The sequence below is a fragment of the Piliocolobus tephrosceles genome, chromosome 7 (assembly GCF_002776525.5).
Source record: "Piliocolobus tephrosceles isolate RC106 chromosome 7, ASM277652v3, whole genome shotgun sequence".
Taxonomy (NCBI): Eukaryota; Metazoa; Chordata; class Mammalia; order Primates; family Cercopithecidae; genus Piliocolobus; species Piliocolobus tephrosceles.
In genome coordinates this window covers 47,146,047-47,161,000 of record NC_045440.1, presented here as the reverse complement: position 1 = coordinate 47,161,000, position 14,954 = coordinate 47,146,047, and the positions used below count along the sequence as shown (strand labels likewise).

Sequence of the window (14,954 nt, the reverse complement as noted above, 5' to 3'; positions counted from 1 at the left end):
ATGAAGCTTCACATTCTTAAGTTATTTTCCTTTTTTTTTTTTTTTTTGAGACAGAGTCTCACTCTGTCGCCCAGTCTGGAGTGCAGTGGCCAGATCTCAGCTCACTGCAAGCTCCACCTCCCGGGTTTAAGCCATTCTCCTGCCTCAGCCTCCCGAGTATCTGGGACTACAGGCACCCGCCACTTCGCCCGGCTAGTTTTTTGTATTTTTTTAGTAGACACGGGGTTTCACCGTGTTAGCCAGGATGGATGGTCTCGATCTCCTGACCTCGTGATCCACCCGTCTCGGCCTCCCAAAGTGCTGGGATTACAGGCTTGAGCCACCGTGCCCGGCCTGTAGTTATTTTCATAACAGCATAAGCACTTTCTAGACATTCAGTTCATTTTTCTTTTTTAAACTTGAGGTAAAATTAATATAACATAAAATTATAGTAAGAAAATAAGTAAATTAAAACTTCATAAAATTAGTCATTTTAAAGTATGCAATTTAGTGGTAGGTAGTACATTCAGAATGTTGTGCACACACTACCTCTATTTAATTGCAGAATATTTCCATATCCCAAAGTAGACCCCATCCCCATTAGCAGTCACTCCCATTTCCTCTCTTCTCAGGCCCTGGAAGCCCATCTGCTGTCTCCATAGATTTGCCTGGTCTGGACATTTCACAATAAGGGAGTCACAAGGCATGAGACCTTTTGTGTCTGTTTTTGTTTTGGACTTAGCATCATGTTTTTGAGGTTCATCCATGTTGTAGCATGCTCCTTTTAGTTAGTTCACTTTGGACGTAATAAAAACCTATTTTATGGCCCATTTCATGTCTTCTCTTAAAAATGTTTCCTTCCTTTACTTCCAGTTCTATTTCTATTTGCATTGGGGTGATGTTTCAGGACAACGACCAGTTTGGTTTAATTGTATCCCTTTCAATTTTATTATTGATGCTATATCCCATATTCTTCTGACCTAAGCATATAAATTCCTCCTTTTTTCCCTCCTTAATTAAATCACTGAAGATTCATGACTCTTTAGCTGCTAATGAAAATGAAGAAACTAAAGCTTAGAAGTATAATATTGCTCAGTTTACTGTATTTCTACACACTCCTTTATTATTCTAATGAGAAAATAAGTCTTTGTAAATGAAAGATTCAACTTTTCAACTTCTGATTTTCCTCATTGTTCTTGTGCAAAATATACATTATCAAAATTATTTTAAGCAGATTAAGTTATTAAGATAAAGACTCCTTGTATAAGAATCAATTAATGTGTTCAAAGTAAAGCAACCAAATATATAAGGAAGTGAAGAAACAGCTGAAGCCTTAGAAAGTTATAAATTCTTTTTTTTGAGACGGAGTCTCGCTCTATCGCCCGGGCTGGAGTCCAGTGGCCGGGTTTCAGCTCACTGCAAGCTCTGCCTCCCGGGTTTACGCCATTCTCCTGCCTTAGCCTCCGGAGTAGCTGGGACTACGGGCGCCCTCCACCTCGCCCGGCTAGTTTTTTGAATTTTTAGTAGAGACGGGGTTTCACTGTGTTAGCCAGGATGGTCTCGATCTCCTGACCTCGTGATCCGCCCGTCTCGGCCTCCCAAAGTGCTGGGATTACAGGCTTGAGCCACCGCGCCCGGCCTATAAATTCTAATAATGATATGTGTGACTTGGGACTAAGACCTTAGATTTCAAAAATATATTTCCTTTAAAATAAAAATAAGTCATGATCTCTATTGATCTTTGATTAGACTCACTAGTAAAAATGATTGTCAGTTTACAGTAACAACAAAGGCACTCAGAAATAAAGCAATTAAACAAAAATCAGAAAAACAGACTTCATCTTCCTAAAATGTAACCAAGCCAAAGAAAATGTTTTAGAGCTTACTTTACCTTCTAAAATGCTCTACGTTTAAAAAAAAAAATCTCAATCCGGATGCTTAGAATGCATTATTTTAGCAGAAGAGTTTACAAAGAGATACTTCACAATAGGTAAATATTGGCCCAAAAAACTCCAGTCTTAAAGGACAATAAAGTTTAATTTTGACTTAAAATCCTAGTGGGAGGTAACATTTGGCAGAAAGAAAACTATAGGAAAAACACAAAACACACTTCTAAACTGATGAAGGGCTTGAAGTAACAGCATGCTGCTCAGGTAGAAAGTGACTACTGCTGCTGCTCTGAGCAGTCCTGGTCTCGAGATTCACATTCTCTCTCTCTCTCTTTTTTTTTTTTAAGATGGAGTTTTGCTCTTTCACCCAGGCTGGAGTGCAATGGCATGATCTCGGCTCACTGCAACCTCCGCCCCCGGGTCCAAGGGATTCGCCTACCTTACCTCAGCCTCCCGAGTAGCTGGGATTACGGGTGCATGCCACTACATGGCACGCCTGCCTGGCTAGAAACTCCTGACCTCAGGTGATCTGCCTCTTGGCCTCCCAAAGTGCTGGGATTACAGGTGTGAGCCACTGCGCCCGGCCCAGCACTCTCTCTTAAGTGATACTTTATTTTCCTTTTCAGACACTCCGGTGAAGTTACCAGGAACAATTTTATTTTTCAAAATCATGAAAGAATTCTTAGAAATGTCCTTTGAAGCAGGGTTTCTAAGCATAGCAATTAAGAAAGAGATGCTGGACCTCAAACCCCAAGGGAAGTGTGTGGCTTTTTAAAAGGGTGGCCTTTTTGAAGAAGGAAAATCAAAGGAAGTAAATTACTATTGAAGTTTCTTACCCAAGGAAAGCTCTTACCACTACGTATTTCCTGTTGAAGGAGCCTCTGAAATGATTCTCCAATAAATAACCCAGCCCGGTAAACTCATGTGTAATGACTCTTAAGGGTTCCCTCTCCAGCACTTTGGTGTATCCCAGTTTCACTCTGCTGGATGGAACGTGATGGGCTCTGTGGGAGACTGAAGACCCCAGCATCCTGCCCAGTCACAGCTGGGCTGGCTGGTGGACCCTGGGCCAGTCACCCCACCTCTGTCTCAGGCCCTCTTCTGTAAGACTGGGTGCACGCTGAGCCTCCTCCTCTGTAACTGACTTTTGTGGAGACTAAAAGGAAAAGGGAAAGTGCAATGCATACAACTTGTTTTTCTGTGAAAAATTCATAATGAACACTCACACTCTTGCCATCCGCGTGATCAAGTGCTCTCACCACATGCCCATATTCACTTCCCCTAAATTAGTGAGGACACCGAGGGTCTGTGTCCACAGGCACATGGCTAGTGTGGTTGTCACCTGCACCGCACACAGCCCCTGGCACCAAATGGGTCGTCACCATTACTGCTATAATTGAGCTCCAATAATTAGGAACTATAAAAATACACATTTAAATCTTGCTGACAAAAGTTCTAAGATTAACCCAAGAAAACACCTAATGTGCATCCCACAAATAAAAATTATTCGCTTATCATGTGTCAGAAATTCTGCTATCTACAGAAAATATAATGGTAAATGAGAAACAGCACCTGCCCTGAGGGAGCCTACCAACCAGCGGGCAAGTGTGAAATATGGTGGCTGGGAACGCAACTGACACAGCTTCACTGACTGTCCACATGTAGACACCCTACAAGGAACAGTTGTAACGATGATGAAGCCATCATAGGTCCATTAGACTCAGAGACCAGTGGGCCAGCGCATGGCACAGGCCACCACTGGAGGGGATGGAGGGGATGGAGGCAGGCGGGCACATGGCGCAGGCAGCACTGGAGGGGGTGGGGAAAGGTGGGCACCTGGCACAGGCCAGCGCTGGAGAGGATGGGAAAGGTGGGCACCTGGCACAGGCTAGCACTGGAGGGGGTGGGGGAAGGTAGGCACCTGACACAGGCCAGTACTGGAGGGGATGGGGGCAGGTGGGAACCTGGCACAGGCCAGCACTGGAGGGGATGGGGGAGGCAGGCACGTGGCACAGTCCAGCACTGGAGAGCAGCCCTTGTATGATGCATCTATGATGCATTGGAGGACTCCTCATACGAATGTCATGATGTTCTCATATTATTCATCAAAAAAAGGGGCACACTCAAATCTATACCAGTGACATCACTCACTGACATTAAAACATGTGTCTGTGTTGGGCCACAGGCCAGCAGACATCCCACACAGTCCTAGGCACAGGCACCAGAGTGAGCTGCAAGCTTACTTCCATGGTGCTGGTGGAGAGGAGAGGGCATCCTGGTGGTGGTTGCAGCAGGAGGCAAGGGAGGCAGTGCTGGGCCCTTAATGAGGGTACACTGGCCTGTGAGGGAAAAGGCGCTTAAATAAAGCCCAGGAAACTAGTGCACAGGCTAGCAGGGCAGTGGACTGGGAATCCCACTGGGGGTTACAAAGGAACTTTCTATCCTGATTCGGATTGGTTAATTTCTGAGCATGCTGACTGAGCTTGGCTTCTGATAAAAAGCTTATCACCACTTAATCTGCTGCCATAAAAATGGAAGTTCGTGTTTAGACGATAGCTTCTCAATTGGCTAATTCTCTGAAATGCACTTCCTCCCCTCACCTTTTCATGGAAGCTGACCAGGGCAGCAGTCCTCACCTTGTCCTCACTCCGCAGGGGATGAAATGGCTGTGTGGGCCTGGGAGCTTACCCTCCCTTTCCATTTTAGCCCTTAGCCCATGCCTTTCCTGTTCTGTCCAGAGCTCCTACATCCTACCCCACCCTCTGCACCCCCTCCAAGGGGGATGCTCTGAGCCTCCGCTCCCTGTGTGGGTGCTTGCCAGGTGGTGCCACATCACCAGCTATCCTTCTGAGTCTCCCCTTGGCTCCTACGCTGCTCTAAGTGTAGAGGAAGCGAGCTGTTTTGTGCTCCTGGCATGTGCCACAGCTCCTGAGAGCTCCCTATGTACCACTTCTCTGTTCTCCTTCCTTCAACTGTGGGAAAAGTTTCCAGCCTTGTGGCCCTATCCCAATCTCTCCCTCAATTTCCCATCTATTGTAGGTACAGGAGTAAAGATAGTCTTACTTCATTTTTGTGTTTATGACCTCTTCTCTTCTTCACTCAAAAACTCATATTGAACCTCATTTCTCCAGAACCAATGCAAAATCCCTAATAATAGGATTTAGGCTTTATCTAGCAGACTTTATCCCTCAGTATATTCTGGTTTGGGATAAATCCCCCAAATCTGGCACACAGCTCAGTGCCATGGCAACTAGCTGAGAGCATAGTACAAATAGGGACTAAATAATATTTACTGAATAAGTGAGTGAATTATCTTATTATTATTATTTTTTTTGAGGTGAAGGTCTCACTATGTTGCCCTGGCTGGTCTCAAACTCCTGAGCTCAAGCGATCGGCCCACCTTTGCCTCCCAAAGTGCTAAGTTACAGGCATGAGCCACTGCACCCAGTCATAATCTCTCTTGAATAAACCCTCTTACTTCCCCTTTTGCATCTCTCTCTCTCTAAATCCTATATTTCTATTCACAGATAACATCTCACCAATTTAGAGACACTTTTCTTTCTGCTAGATCAGGATGTTAAAAGCATTTGTTCTCATTTCTTTCATGAAACCTCCTGGGATCAGTCAGCTAAGGTCTAATTATTTGAATCATCAACTACTCTAATACTTCTACCTGTCCTGTTTTGGGTTGAAAGGGACACAATTCAAGGTCAAAGACCATGTCAGTTGCTTTCTTTGTCATTCTCAACACCCAGATAGCACCCCCTGTAGACACTGAGTATTGACAAAATGTTCTTCAATAAGAGCTTCTCCAGTACATTGCTGTAAAAGGGCCCTTCAAGAGGCCTACAGAAAATAGTACCTATAAATTAATAATATATTTTGGACTCAGTGGTTGTTTTAACAAGTTGGGAAATAAATATCAGATTTTGGAACTGAAAGAGGTCTCCTTTCCCCACTCTCCCCAAAAGAATTTGTTAGCTATAGTTTCTATACGTATGATAGGTTAACATATTTCAGGGAATTTTTTTTCTTTTTCTCAGTATTGCCCTGGCAAATACAAATAAAAGCATATAATAAACAGCAACAACAACAAAAAAAAATAAAGTTCACACACAGAATTATGACACCAAAGCCCTGTGACTTCTCAGCTTGTTTTGGCCTACTAAAGTGCTGCACAGGCTACTTGGGAGGACAGAGGTCAGTGGTGGGCGGGGAGGTGGGCTGGAGGGTGGCCCTTAGCAGAGAGTCACTGAGGAATAGCAGGAGTGTCCTGGAGAGGAAGGAAGCACAGGCTGTGCTGCATGTTCTGCGGTGAGCATATATCAGATTGGTACTGTTGTGAAAACTGTACAGTTTTTAAACCGAAGCTCGGGTTGTTTTTCTGACTCTTCTTCCTCTGACCAGTCAACATAGACACTCAAATCCCAAAAATTAGTCTGTCAGAGAAACAAAAGCTATGCTGCTGTTTTTCTGCGAGCCTCTGGACTAAAGCAGTTGGCCAGGGCGGTGCTCCCTGCATAGGCATCTGGCAGCATGTGTGCCTGCCTGGTGGCTCTGTAGTCATGAGTCCCCTGCAACACAGTCACTCAACAGCAGGTAGGGCTGAGTGATGTTTCAACAGCAGGTAGGGCTGAGTGCTGTTTCATCACCAGAACTGTGGATCAGACGAAATTTAGATCTGGTAGGCCAGATCTAAGAGGCTCTGTGACTTAGCCCAAACATACAACTATCTTCCAATTGGGAAAAGGTTATTTTCTGTATTAGATACTGAAATTATAAAATTAATCATTTTAGCTTGAATTTGGGGAAGTATATTTTGTTAAGGTTTATGAGAAGTGTATTTTGTTAAAGTTTACGACAGTTGCTATGAAACACAATAATTTGGGGGAAAAAAAGAGAGACAATGTTGTGTTTACTGGGCCACGGATGGATGATGTCACTAATAAGCAATTATAACATCCCGCATTCCAAAACGATTTAATAATTTGTTTTGAAGAAATATAGCTTCCAAAAGAACAAGAAAACAATCTAAACATTTATTCGGATGTTTTGCATGGCAAAATATAATTAAATATATAAAATAATTAATCTGAATCTAAAAAAGCATCGAATACTAGTCACCAACTTTAACAAGGAAGGAGGTTCAACAGTTATCAGTAAATGAATTTGTTGGAATACTCAATGCATTTCCCATGGAAAAAACATTTCCCATGTAAATGTTATAGATGGTCAGGCTTCTAGTGTCAACCACAAAAACTAGATTAAATGTTAGGTACATGTATGGCTATAAAGAAGAATGGTGAAAGAACAGGACCTTTAGAGAGACAAAGATTCCCAGGTCCTGTCTGGCTGTGTCCTTCTCCAGCAGTATTTCCGTAAGATGCTACGTCCTGCAGTCTCCAGCCAGAACAGCTGCCTCTGGCCTGGAGCACAGCTAGAACATCCTGTGGTGGGAGCCCCCTCATGTCCTTGCCAGGCTCGGGTGGGTGGCAGCCGAGTGAAAGAGCCCTCCCCTTTAAACGGCCCTGATGATTACCATAACTACACTTAGTCTTCAGATGCTTGTGAGTCTGAAATGTTTACAATGAATATTTTTTTCTTTTTAAGACAGAGTGTCGCTCTGTCACCCAGGCTGGAGTGCAGTGGTGCAATCTCAGCTCACTGCAACCTCTGCCTCCAGGGTTCAAGCAATTCTCGTGCCTCAGCCTAAGTAGCTGGGACTACCGGCATGTGCCACCATGCCCAGCTAATTTTTTTTTTATTTTTTATTTTTAGTAGAGACAGGGTTTTGCCATATTGGCTAGGCTGGCCTCAAACTCCTGGCCTTAAGTGATCAGCCTGCCTTGGCTTCCCAAAGTGTTGGGAGCCACTGCGCCTGGCCTACAATGAATATTCTAATGAGGACTAAAATGAGGTTCAGTCTTAATAAGGGTAAGACTCATGTGACCCAACCAAGCTTTTCTCGTATCTAGACATGCTTTCCAAATATCTGGATGAATCGCATTCCCCAAACACATAATGCAATTAAATTATAATACAGCTGCCTGTTTACAAACAAGAGGAAGTATTTATTATAAAATATAGCTGGCCGGGCGTGGAACCTCACGTCTGTAATCCCAGCACTTTGGGAGGCTGAGGTGGGTAGATCACCTGAGATCAGGAGTTTGAGACTAGCCTGACCAACATGGTGAAACCCCATCTCTACTAAATACAAAAAATTAGCCGGGCGTGGTGGCAGGCACCTGTAATCCCAGCTACTTGGGAGGCTGAAGTAGGAGAATTGCTTAAATCTGGGAGGCGGAGGTTGCAGTGAGCCAAGATGGCACCATTGCACTCCAGCCTGGGTAACAAGAGCGAAACTCTGTCTCAAAAACAAACACACACACACACAACAAAAAACCAAAAACCAAACCAAACCAAACCAAAACAAAAAAAACACAAAACATAGCTATACAGATTAATAAAAATGTGCTCTTATCTACTCGGGGCTTACAGGGGATATGTCTCCCAGGAAAACAAGCTCTTGGGCAGACCTGTCACTCAGCAGTATGGTATGACAGGACTCAAAGTCAAGGCCTGTGGGAGAGCTAAATGCCTACTGAGGTCAGTCAAGGAAATGCTCACTAAACACTCACCATTTAGAATGGCCATAGCCAGAGTGGTTATGATGCAAACTACGGAGGATACTATCAATACATGCTCCAAAAGCAGACTATCATACACTCAGAATGGGACTTTTTCTCCCTCTAATACAGTTATAGCTCAGATATTCTATAATTAAACAAAACATCAACAAGAGAGCTAAAATAACACACTACTTAAAGAAAGAGATGTAATGAGAAGATTGAGAAAAACCCCAATTCACTATATGACTGAGTAGTTCCATTAAAAATGTTTCTTTTTCTTTTTTTTCCCTAATTCATAGATTAGAATGATTACTGGAGATGTAACAGGCACAGATAGGCCAGATCTTTGTAACACTCCACCTCTGCCTATCAAAAACAACATTTTAGGGCGAGGTGCCATGAAACCTGGCAGAGAACAATGCTTGCTTACTTTGGAAAGTGCAAAGACATGACAACTTAAGAATTTTGCTTAAAGCTCACAAAATGTTTTTTCACTAAATTAGGTTTTCATTTATACTTACCACCCAAAGATGCTTTATTGTTATAGTGAAGAAAACACACAAAAGACAAATCTTCATAATTAAAACACATATATAACATTTTAATCTTCTTTTAATAAAATTATGAATCATGAAACCTGCCTAATTCTTTTTGTTGTCAATTACAATTCTTCCCCTAAAGATACTTCATAGGTTCCACTCAACTTCTGGCCTTGTTTTATGGGCAAACTCTAGGACCCTGGTTTATTGCCTTTAAAAATAAAATTAGAGACAAAAGACTAATAAAAAGAACCAACAATTGTAGCAAACTGGATGCCATTCTGGCACGTTCTCACCTTCCTCTGGTGGCTTTCTGTAGAACCTTCATTCCCACCAGGCTGCAAGACTTCCCTTCCAACTGTCTTGCCTTCGACATGGTAAACTCTAAGTGCACTTCACCGAACATTCCACAGGCATCTTGTACCAGAAGGCAGGCTCTGTAAAAAACCATTCACATTTGTTCTTTGAGGAGGCAGTTTGGATTAATGCAGAGATCAAGATTTCCCTCTTCTTCTTCATTAGAAAGCCACTATATACTGCTGTGACTGGCCAATATAATTTAAATAAATTAAAGAAAAACCAAGGGAAAAAAAAAAAAAAAGAAATCCACTGTAGTCATCTTCCTAAATGGGTGAGTCAGGATTTAAAAAAATGTTGAATTCAAGACATTCTTTCTGTATGTGTGCATGCAGGTGTTTGAACCACCATCCACAGGCATGAAACTAAAACCTAAGCCAAATATGGCTGAAAAGTACATTAAGATGACCATTCTCTTAAACCAAATATATTACCTAGAAACAGAGTGTCCTTTTCCCATTTTTACCCTGTTTCCCATGAAAGAAATATTTGTTTTGTGTGGATGCTCAATACTGAGAAAAGCTGCAGGATAACATTACGGTCAGAACAACAATATGAGGCTTTCTCTGAGACAGTACACACTTAGAGACATGCATATTCCAGCAGGATAAAACCTGGTGTTCCAGCTTGCAGCAACACAGCCATGATGGACAGCCAGCGACATGATGGGATTTCCCCTAGTTTTTAAGTTTAGATGGTGTTATTCATGAAAGCCTATTTATGACTGAGTTTCCAATCCTTTCATTTTATAACTGAAGTAAATGAAGTTTATTTATCAAAAAATGACACGTTCTCAGAAAACATTTCATGGAGGCTGAAGAAATTATAGTCAGTAAATAACATCACAAAATAGACATAAAAACTATTCTAAAGATAAGAATGTGAAAAAAATACATGTTGGAGGAGAACAGATGAAGTCAGGAGCCTTAAGTGCTGCCTTGGCAAAAGGGTCAAGAACTGTAGACTCCTTGATGAAGTCTCCCAGGCCCACAGGGCCAGCTGGTTTGCAAGAGAAGCAAAAATATATCCTGTCTGAAAAATAGTACCTTTACTTGGATTGCTAGTTCACCATGGAGTAAAGACCAAACAAAGATGTGCTCAAATAAAAATCAAACACAAAGAAACAAACCATCATGTGGGAACAGTCAAAAGAAATAACACCAGACCTGCTGGGGACTTGAGATATTAGAATTAATGGATAGAAAATATAGAATAACTGTTTTAAGGAGGTAAAAAGTCCCCCAAATATGAATAGGAGACAAGAAACTCATAAAATGACTTGATAGATTTAAAGAAGGATGAAATCACACTTTCAAAAAGGAAAGCTACATTTACTGAAATAAAAATATTCATTGAGTAGGTGTAACAAATGGCTATATGCATCTGAAGAGTGTGTATATGAGATCTGAGGTATAAATCTAAATAAATTACTCAGAATATAGCTTGAGAAGTGAGAGGAAAAAAAACATGAGAGAAGGTGCAGAAATACAGAGAAGAGTGAGAAGGTCTAACATGTCTAATTGGAATTTCAATAAAACAAGACAGAGGAAGGGAAGCAATAACATGTAGATTTATAGTGACTGAGAACTTTTCCCAACTGATCTAAGACACAGGAAGAAAAACAGATACCAAGTAGGGCTGGCCACAGTGGCTCACACCTATAATCCCAGCACTTTGGTAGGCTGAGGTGGAGGATTACTTGAACTGAGGGGTTCAAGACCAGCCTGGACAATGTAGTGAGATCTTGTCTCTAGGAAGAATTTTTAAAAAAGTTAGTTGGGTGTGATGGCACATGCCCATAGTCCCAACTACTTCAGGGGCTGAGGTGGGAGGATCACTTCAGCCCAGGAGGTTGAAGCTTAAGTGAGCTGTGATCATGTCACTGCATTCCAGCCTGGGCAACACAGCAAGACGCTGTCTCAAAAACAAAAACAAATCGGGGGAAAAAAACCCAAACAAATACCAAGCAGTACAACTAAATGGAAATCCAACTAATAAACTCACTATAATGAAACTAGAGAATACCAAAGACTATGAGCTGTTAAAAGCAAGAAGCACACAAATAAGATTTTCAAAGCACACACAGTGAGATTTAGAAGACAGTACATCTGCAAAAGAATACAAATTTGACTTAAATCAACCTTCTAAAGAACAATGAATTAAGCCAGAAGACAGTGGAATATTTTCAGAATTCTGAAAGCCATCTCAGAACTGTATCAGCAAAACTCCTTTCAAGAATGACGGTAAAATAAGAACATTTGAATTTTTTAATTTTTATTTATTTATTTTTTTGAGATGGAGTCTCGCTCTGCTGCCCAGGCTGGGGTGCAGTGGAGTGATCTTGGTTCACTGCAACCTCCATTTCCTGTGTTAAAGTGATTCTCTTGCCTCAGCCTCCTGAGTAGCTGTGATTACAGGAGCCCACCACCACACCTGGTTAATTTTTGTATTTTTAGTAGAGATGGGGTTTCTCCATGTTAGGCAGGCTGGTCTCGAATTCCTGGCCTCAAGTGATCTGCCTGCCTTGGCCTCCCAAAGTGTTGGGATTACAGGTGTGAGCCACCATACCTGGCCTGGGACGTTTTTAGACAAAGAAAAACTAGGAGCATTTTCTACCTACAGAACCTGACGTATTTACTATTTTACTAATTACTAAAATGATTTCTAGACCAGTTACAGTGGTTGACACCTATAATCCCAGCACTTTGGGAGGCTGAGGTGGGAGGATCACTTGAGCCCAGAAGTTCGAGATCAGCCTGGGCAACAAAGTGAGACCCTGTCTCTACAATAAATAAAAACATTAGCCAGGTATGGTGGCACATGGTGTGGTCTCAGCCGCTCAGAAGGCTGAGGCGGGAGGATCCCTTGAGCCCAAGAGTTGGAGGGTTGCAGTGAGTTACGATTGTGCCACTGTACTCCAGCCTGGGTGGCAGAGTGAGACCCTGTCTCAAAAAACAAATAAAATGATTTCTAAATTATGTACTTTAGGAATAAGGAAATTATCATGGAATAAAGGCCTGAGACACAAGAAGGACTAATAAGCAAAAATACAAACAACCCAGAATAAACACAGGATAGAATAACAACACAATCAATAATATTAAAGCTAGAGCTGAAAAACTGAAAATGGATAGCAATGAAATCAAACAGCCAGTGACTGGAGCTCAAATGTTCCCAAGTCCTCATATCACTCTAAGCCTGGAGTTAAGATATTAACTTAAGAATAGTATATGCGGCACAATTTCAAGGATAATCACCAAAGAACAGAAACAAGGAATATAACCTCCTAATCACTAGAGGAAAAAAATGGAATGAGAAATATAGGAAAACAAACAAAAAGGAAAACACAAAGAAAAAACATTAAATCACCAATAAAATATAAAGTGATATGTGAAAGGATAAAGTCCTTGCATATTAGAAATGGAACAAAAATGATTTAAACATGTCAAAGACAGAACCTGTCATGTTGTTTGAAGGAAGAAAAAAATGTCTTCCAATAAATTGGTGACAGAAAACCTTCCAAAGCACAGAAAGGTTCAAAGTAAAAGGACAGAAAAAAATGTTTCTGGCAAATATTAACCAAAAGACAGCTGAAAAGGTGGTTTCGATGGTAAGCAAAATAGATTTTAAGAAAGTATTACTGGCCGGGCATGGTGGCTCATGCCTGTAATCCCAGCACTTTGGGAGGCTGAGGCAGGCAGATGACGAGGTCAGGAGATCGAGACCAACCTGGCTAACGTGGTGAAACCCCATCTCTACTAAAAATACAAAAAATTAGCTGGGCGTGCTGGTGGGCCCCTGTAGTCCCAGCTACTTGGGAGGCTGAGGCAGGAGAATGGCGTGAACCCGGGAGGCAGAGCTTGCAGTGAGCCGAGATCGCATCACTGCACTCCAACATGGGCAAGAGCGACACTCTGTCTCAAAAAAAAAAAAAAAAAAAGAAAGTATTATTAAGGATAGAGAGGTCACAGTATAGATAAGAAGGTTTAATTCACCAGGAAGATGTACAATTATAAACGTTTATGCTCTTACTAGCCTCAAAATATATTAAGCATAAATTAATAAAACTACACAGAGAAATGAATAAATCCACCACCACTGTGGAAGATTTTAACACATCTCTGCCAATTATTGGTAAGTCAACAGATGAAAATGTTAGCAAAAAATTAGAAAACTTGCATATACCTAACTAGTTTGATTTGTTGGATAAACAATTAGAAAAACTGCCCGTAATTAGAAAAAATGCATTTTCAAGCACACATGGAAGATTCATAAGAGGTGACAAGAGGCTGGATGAGGTGGCTCAGATCCGTAATCTCAGCACTTTGGGAGGCTGAGTTGGGAGGACTGCTCAAAGCCAGGCTTCAAGACCAGCCTGGTCAACAAAGCGAGACGTCATCTCTATAAAAAATAAAATAGGCCGGGCGCAGTGGCTCACGCCTGTAATCCCAGCACTTTGGGAGGCCAAGGCGGGTGGATGATAAGGTCAGGAGATTGAGACCATCCTGGCTAACGCGGTGAAACCCCGTCTTTACTAAAATACAAAACATTAGCTAAGTATGCTGGCGGGTGCCTGTAGTCCCACCTACTTGGGAGGCTGAGGCAGGAGAATGGCATGAACCCGGGAGGCGGAGCTTGCAGTGAGCCGAGACTGCGCCACTGCACTCCAGCCTCAGGGACAGAGCGAGACTCCGTCTCAAACAAACAAACAAACAAACAAACGAATAAATAAATAAACAAATAAGCAAGCTGGGCACAGCGATGGTGCCTATAGTCCCAGCTACTCAGGAGGCTGAGGCAGGAAGACAGTCTAAGCCAAGTAGTTGGGAGCTGCAGTAAGCTATGATCTGGTCAGCATACCCCAGCAGGAGTGACACAGATTCTCTCCCTCTCTCTCTAATTAATTCTCACTACACACTTGGCCATAAAGCAAGTCACAGTTAATTTCAAAGTGTCTTATCATATAGAACACACTCTTTGCCTAAAATATAATTAAATGAGAAACCAAGAAAGAAATATATATTTTAAAAATCTTCTTACATTTGGAAATTTCACGTTTTTTTCAACTCACAAGTCAAACAGGAAATCACAGAGAAAAGAGACAATAATTTGACCTAGTTGATAATAAAAATACCACATGTCAAAATGTATGGATTACATCAATATATAAGGAAATTTATTGGCTTTAATATAATAAAACAATTTCTTTTCTGATACATATTTATTTACTTATTTTTTTGGAGAGACAGGGTCTCGCTATGTTGCCCAGGCTGGTCTCAAATTCTTGGCCTCAACCAATCCTCCCACCCTGGCTCCCAAAGCTCTGGGATTATAGCCACATGCCATCACACCTGGCTCCCTATATTCATTTTAAAATTAGTTTTTTATGTACTTATCACAAAATCAACCCTAAACCTCAGTCAATTACCAAGATTAGGATGCTGAACCTCACAGGTATTCTACCCTGAAGAGCTCTTCTGGATCCTTCTACTGTGCTTCAATCTGAATGGGTCAGCATCTATACCTGGGCACAGTATCATCCCGGGATCTCTTGGCACAAA

General features: G+C 41.8%; 1 protein-coding gene across 9 annotated transcripts in view; it reads right to left on the bottom strand.

Moving 5' to 3' along the window:
• LOC113219520 (DNA repair-scaffolding protein) overlaps positions 1-14,954 on the bottom strand; it is a 457,358-nt gene that overhangs the window by 55,662 nt on the left and 386,742 nt on the right. For all 9 annotated transcript variants that reach the window (XM_026456190.2, XM_026456189.1, XM_026456192.1 and 6 more), the window contains one exon: positions 9,333-9,473. In XM_026456190.2, coding sequence (XP_026311975.1) covers positions 9,333-9,473 — 141 coding nt within the window. The remainder of the gene's footprint in view (positions 1-9,332; positions 9,474-14,954) is intronic.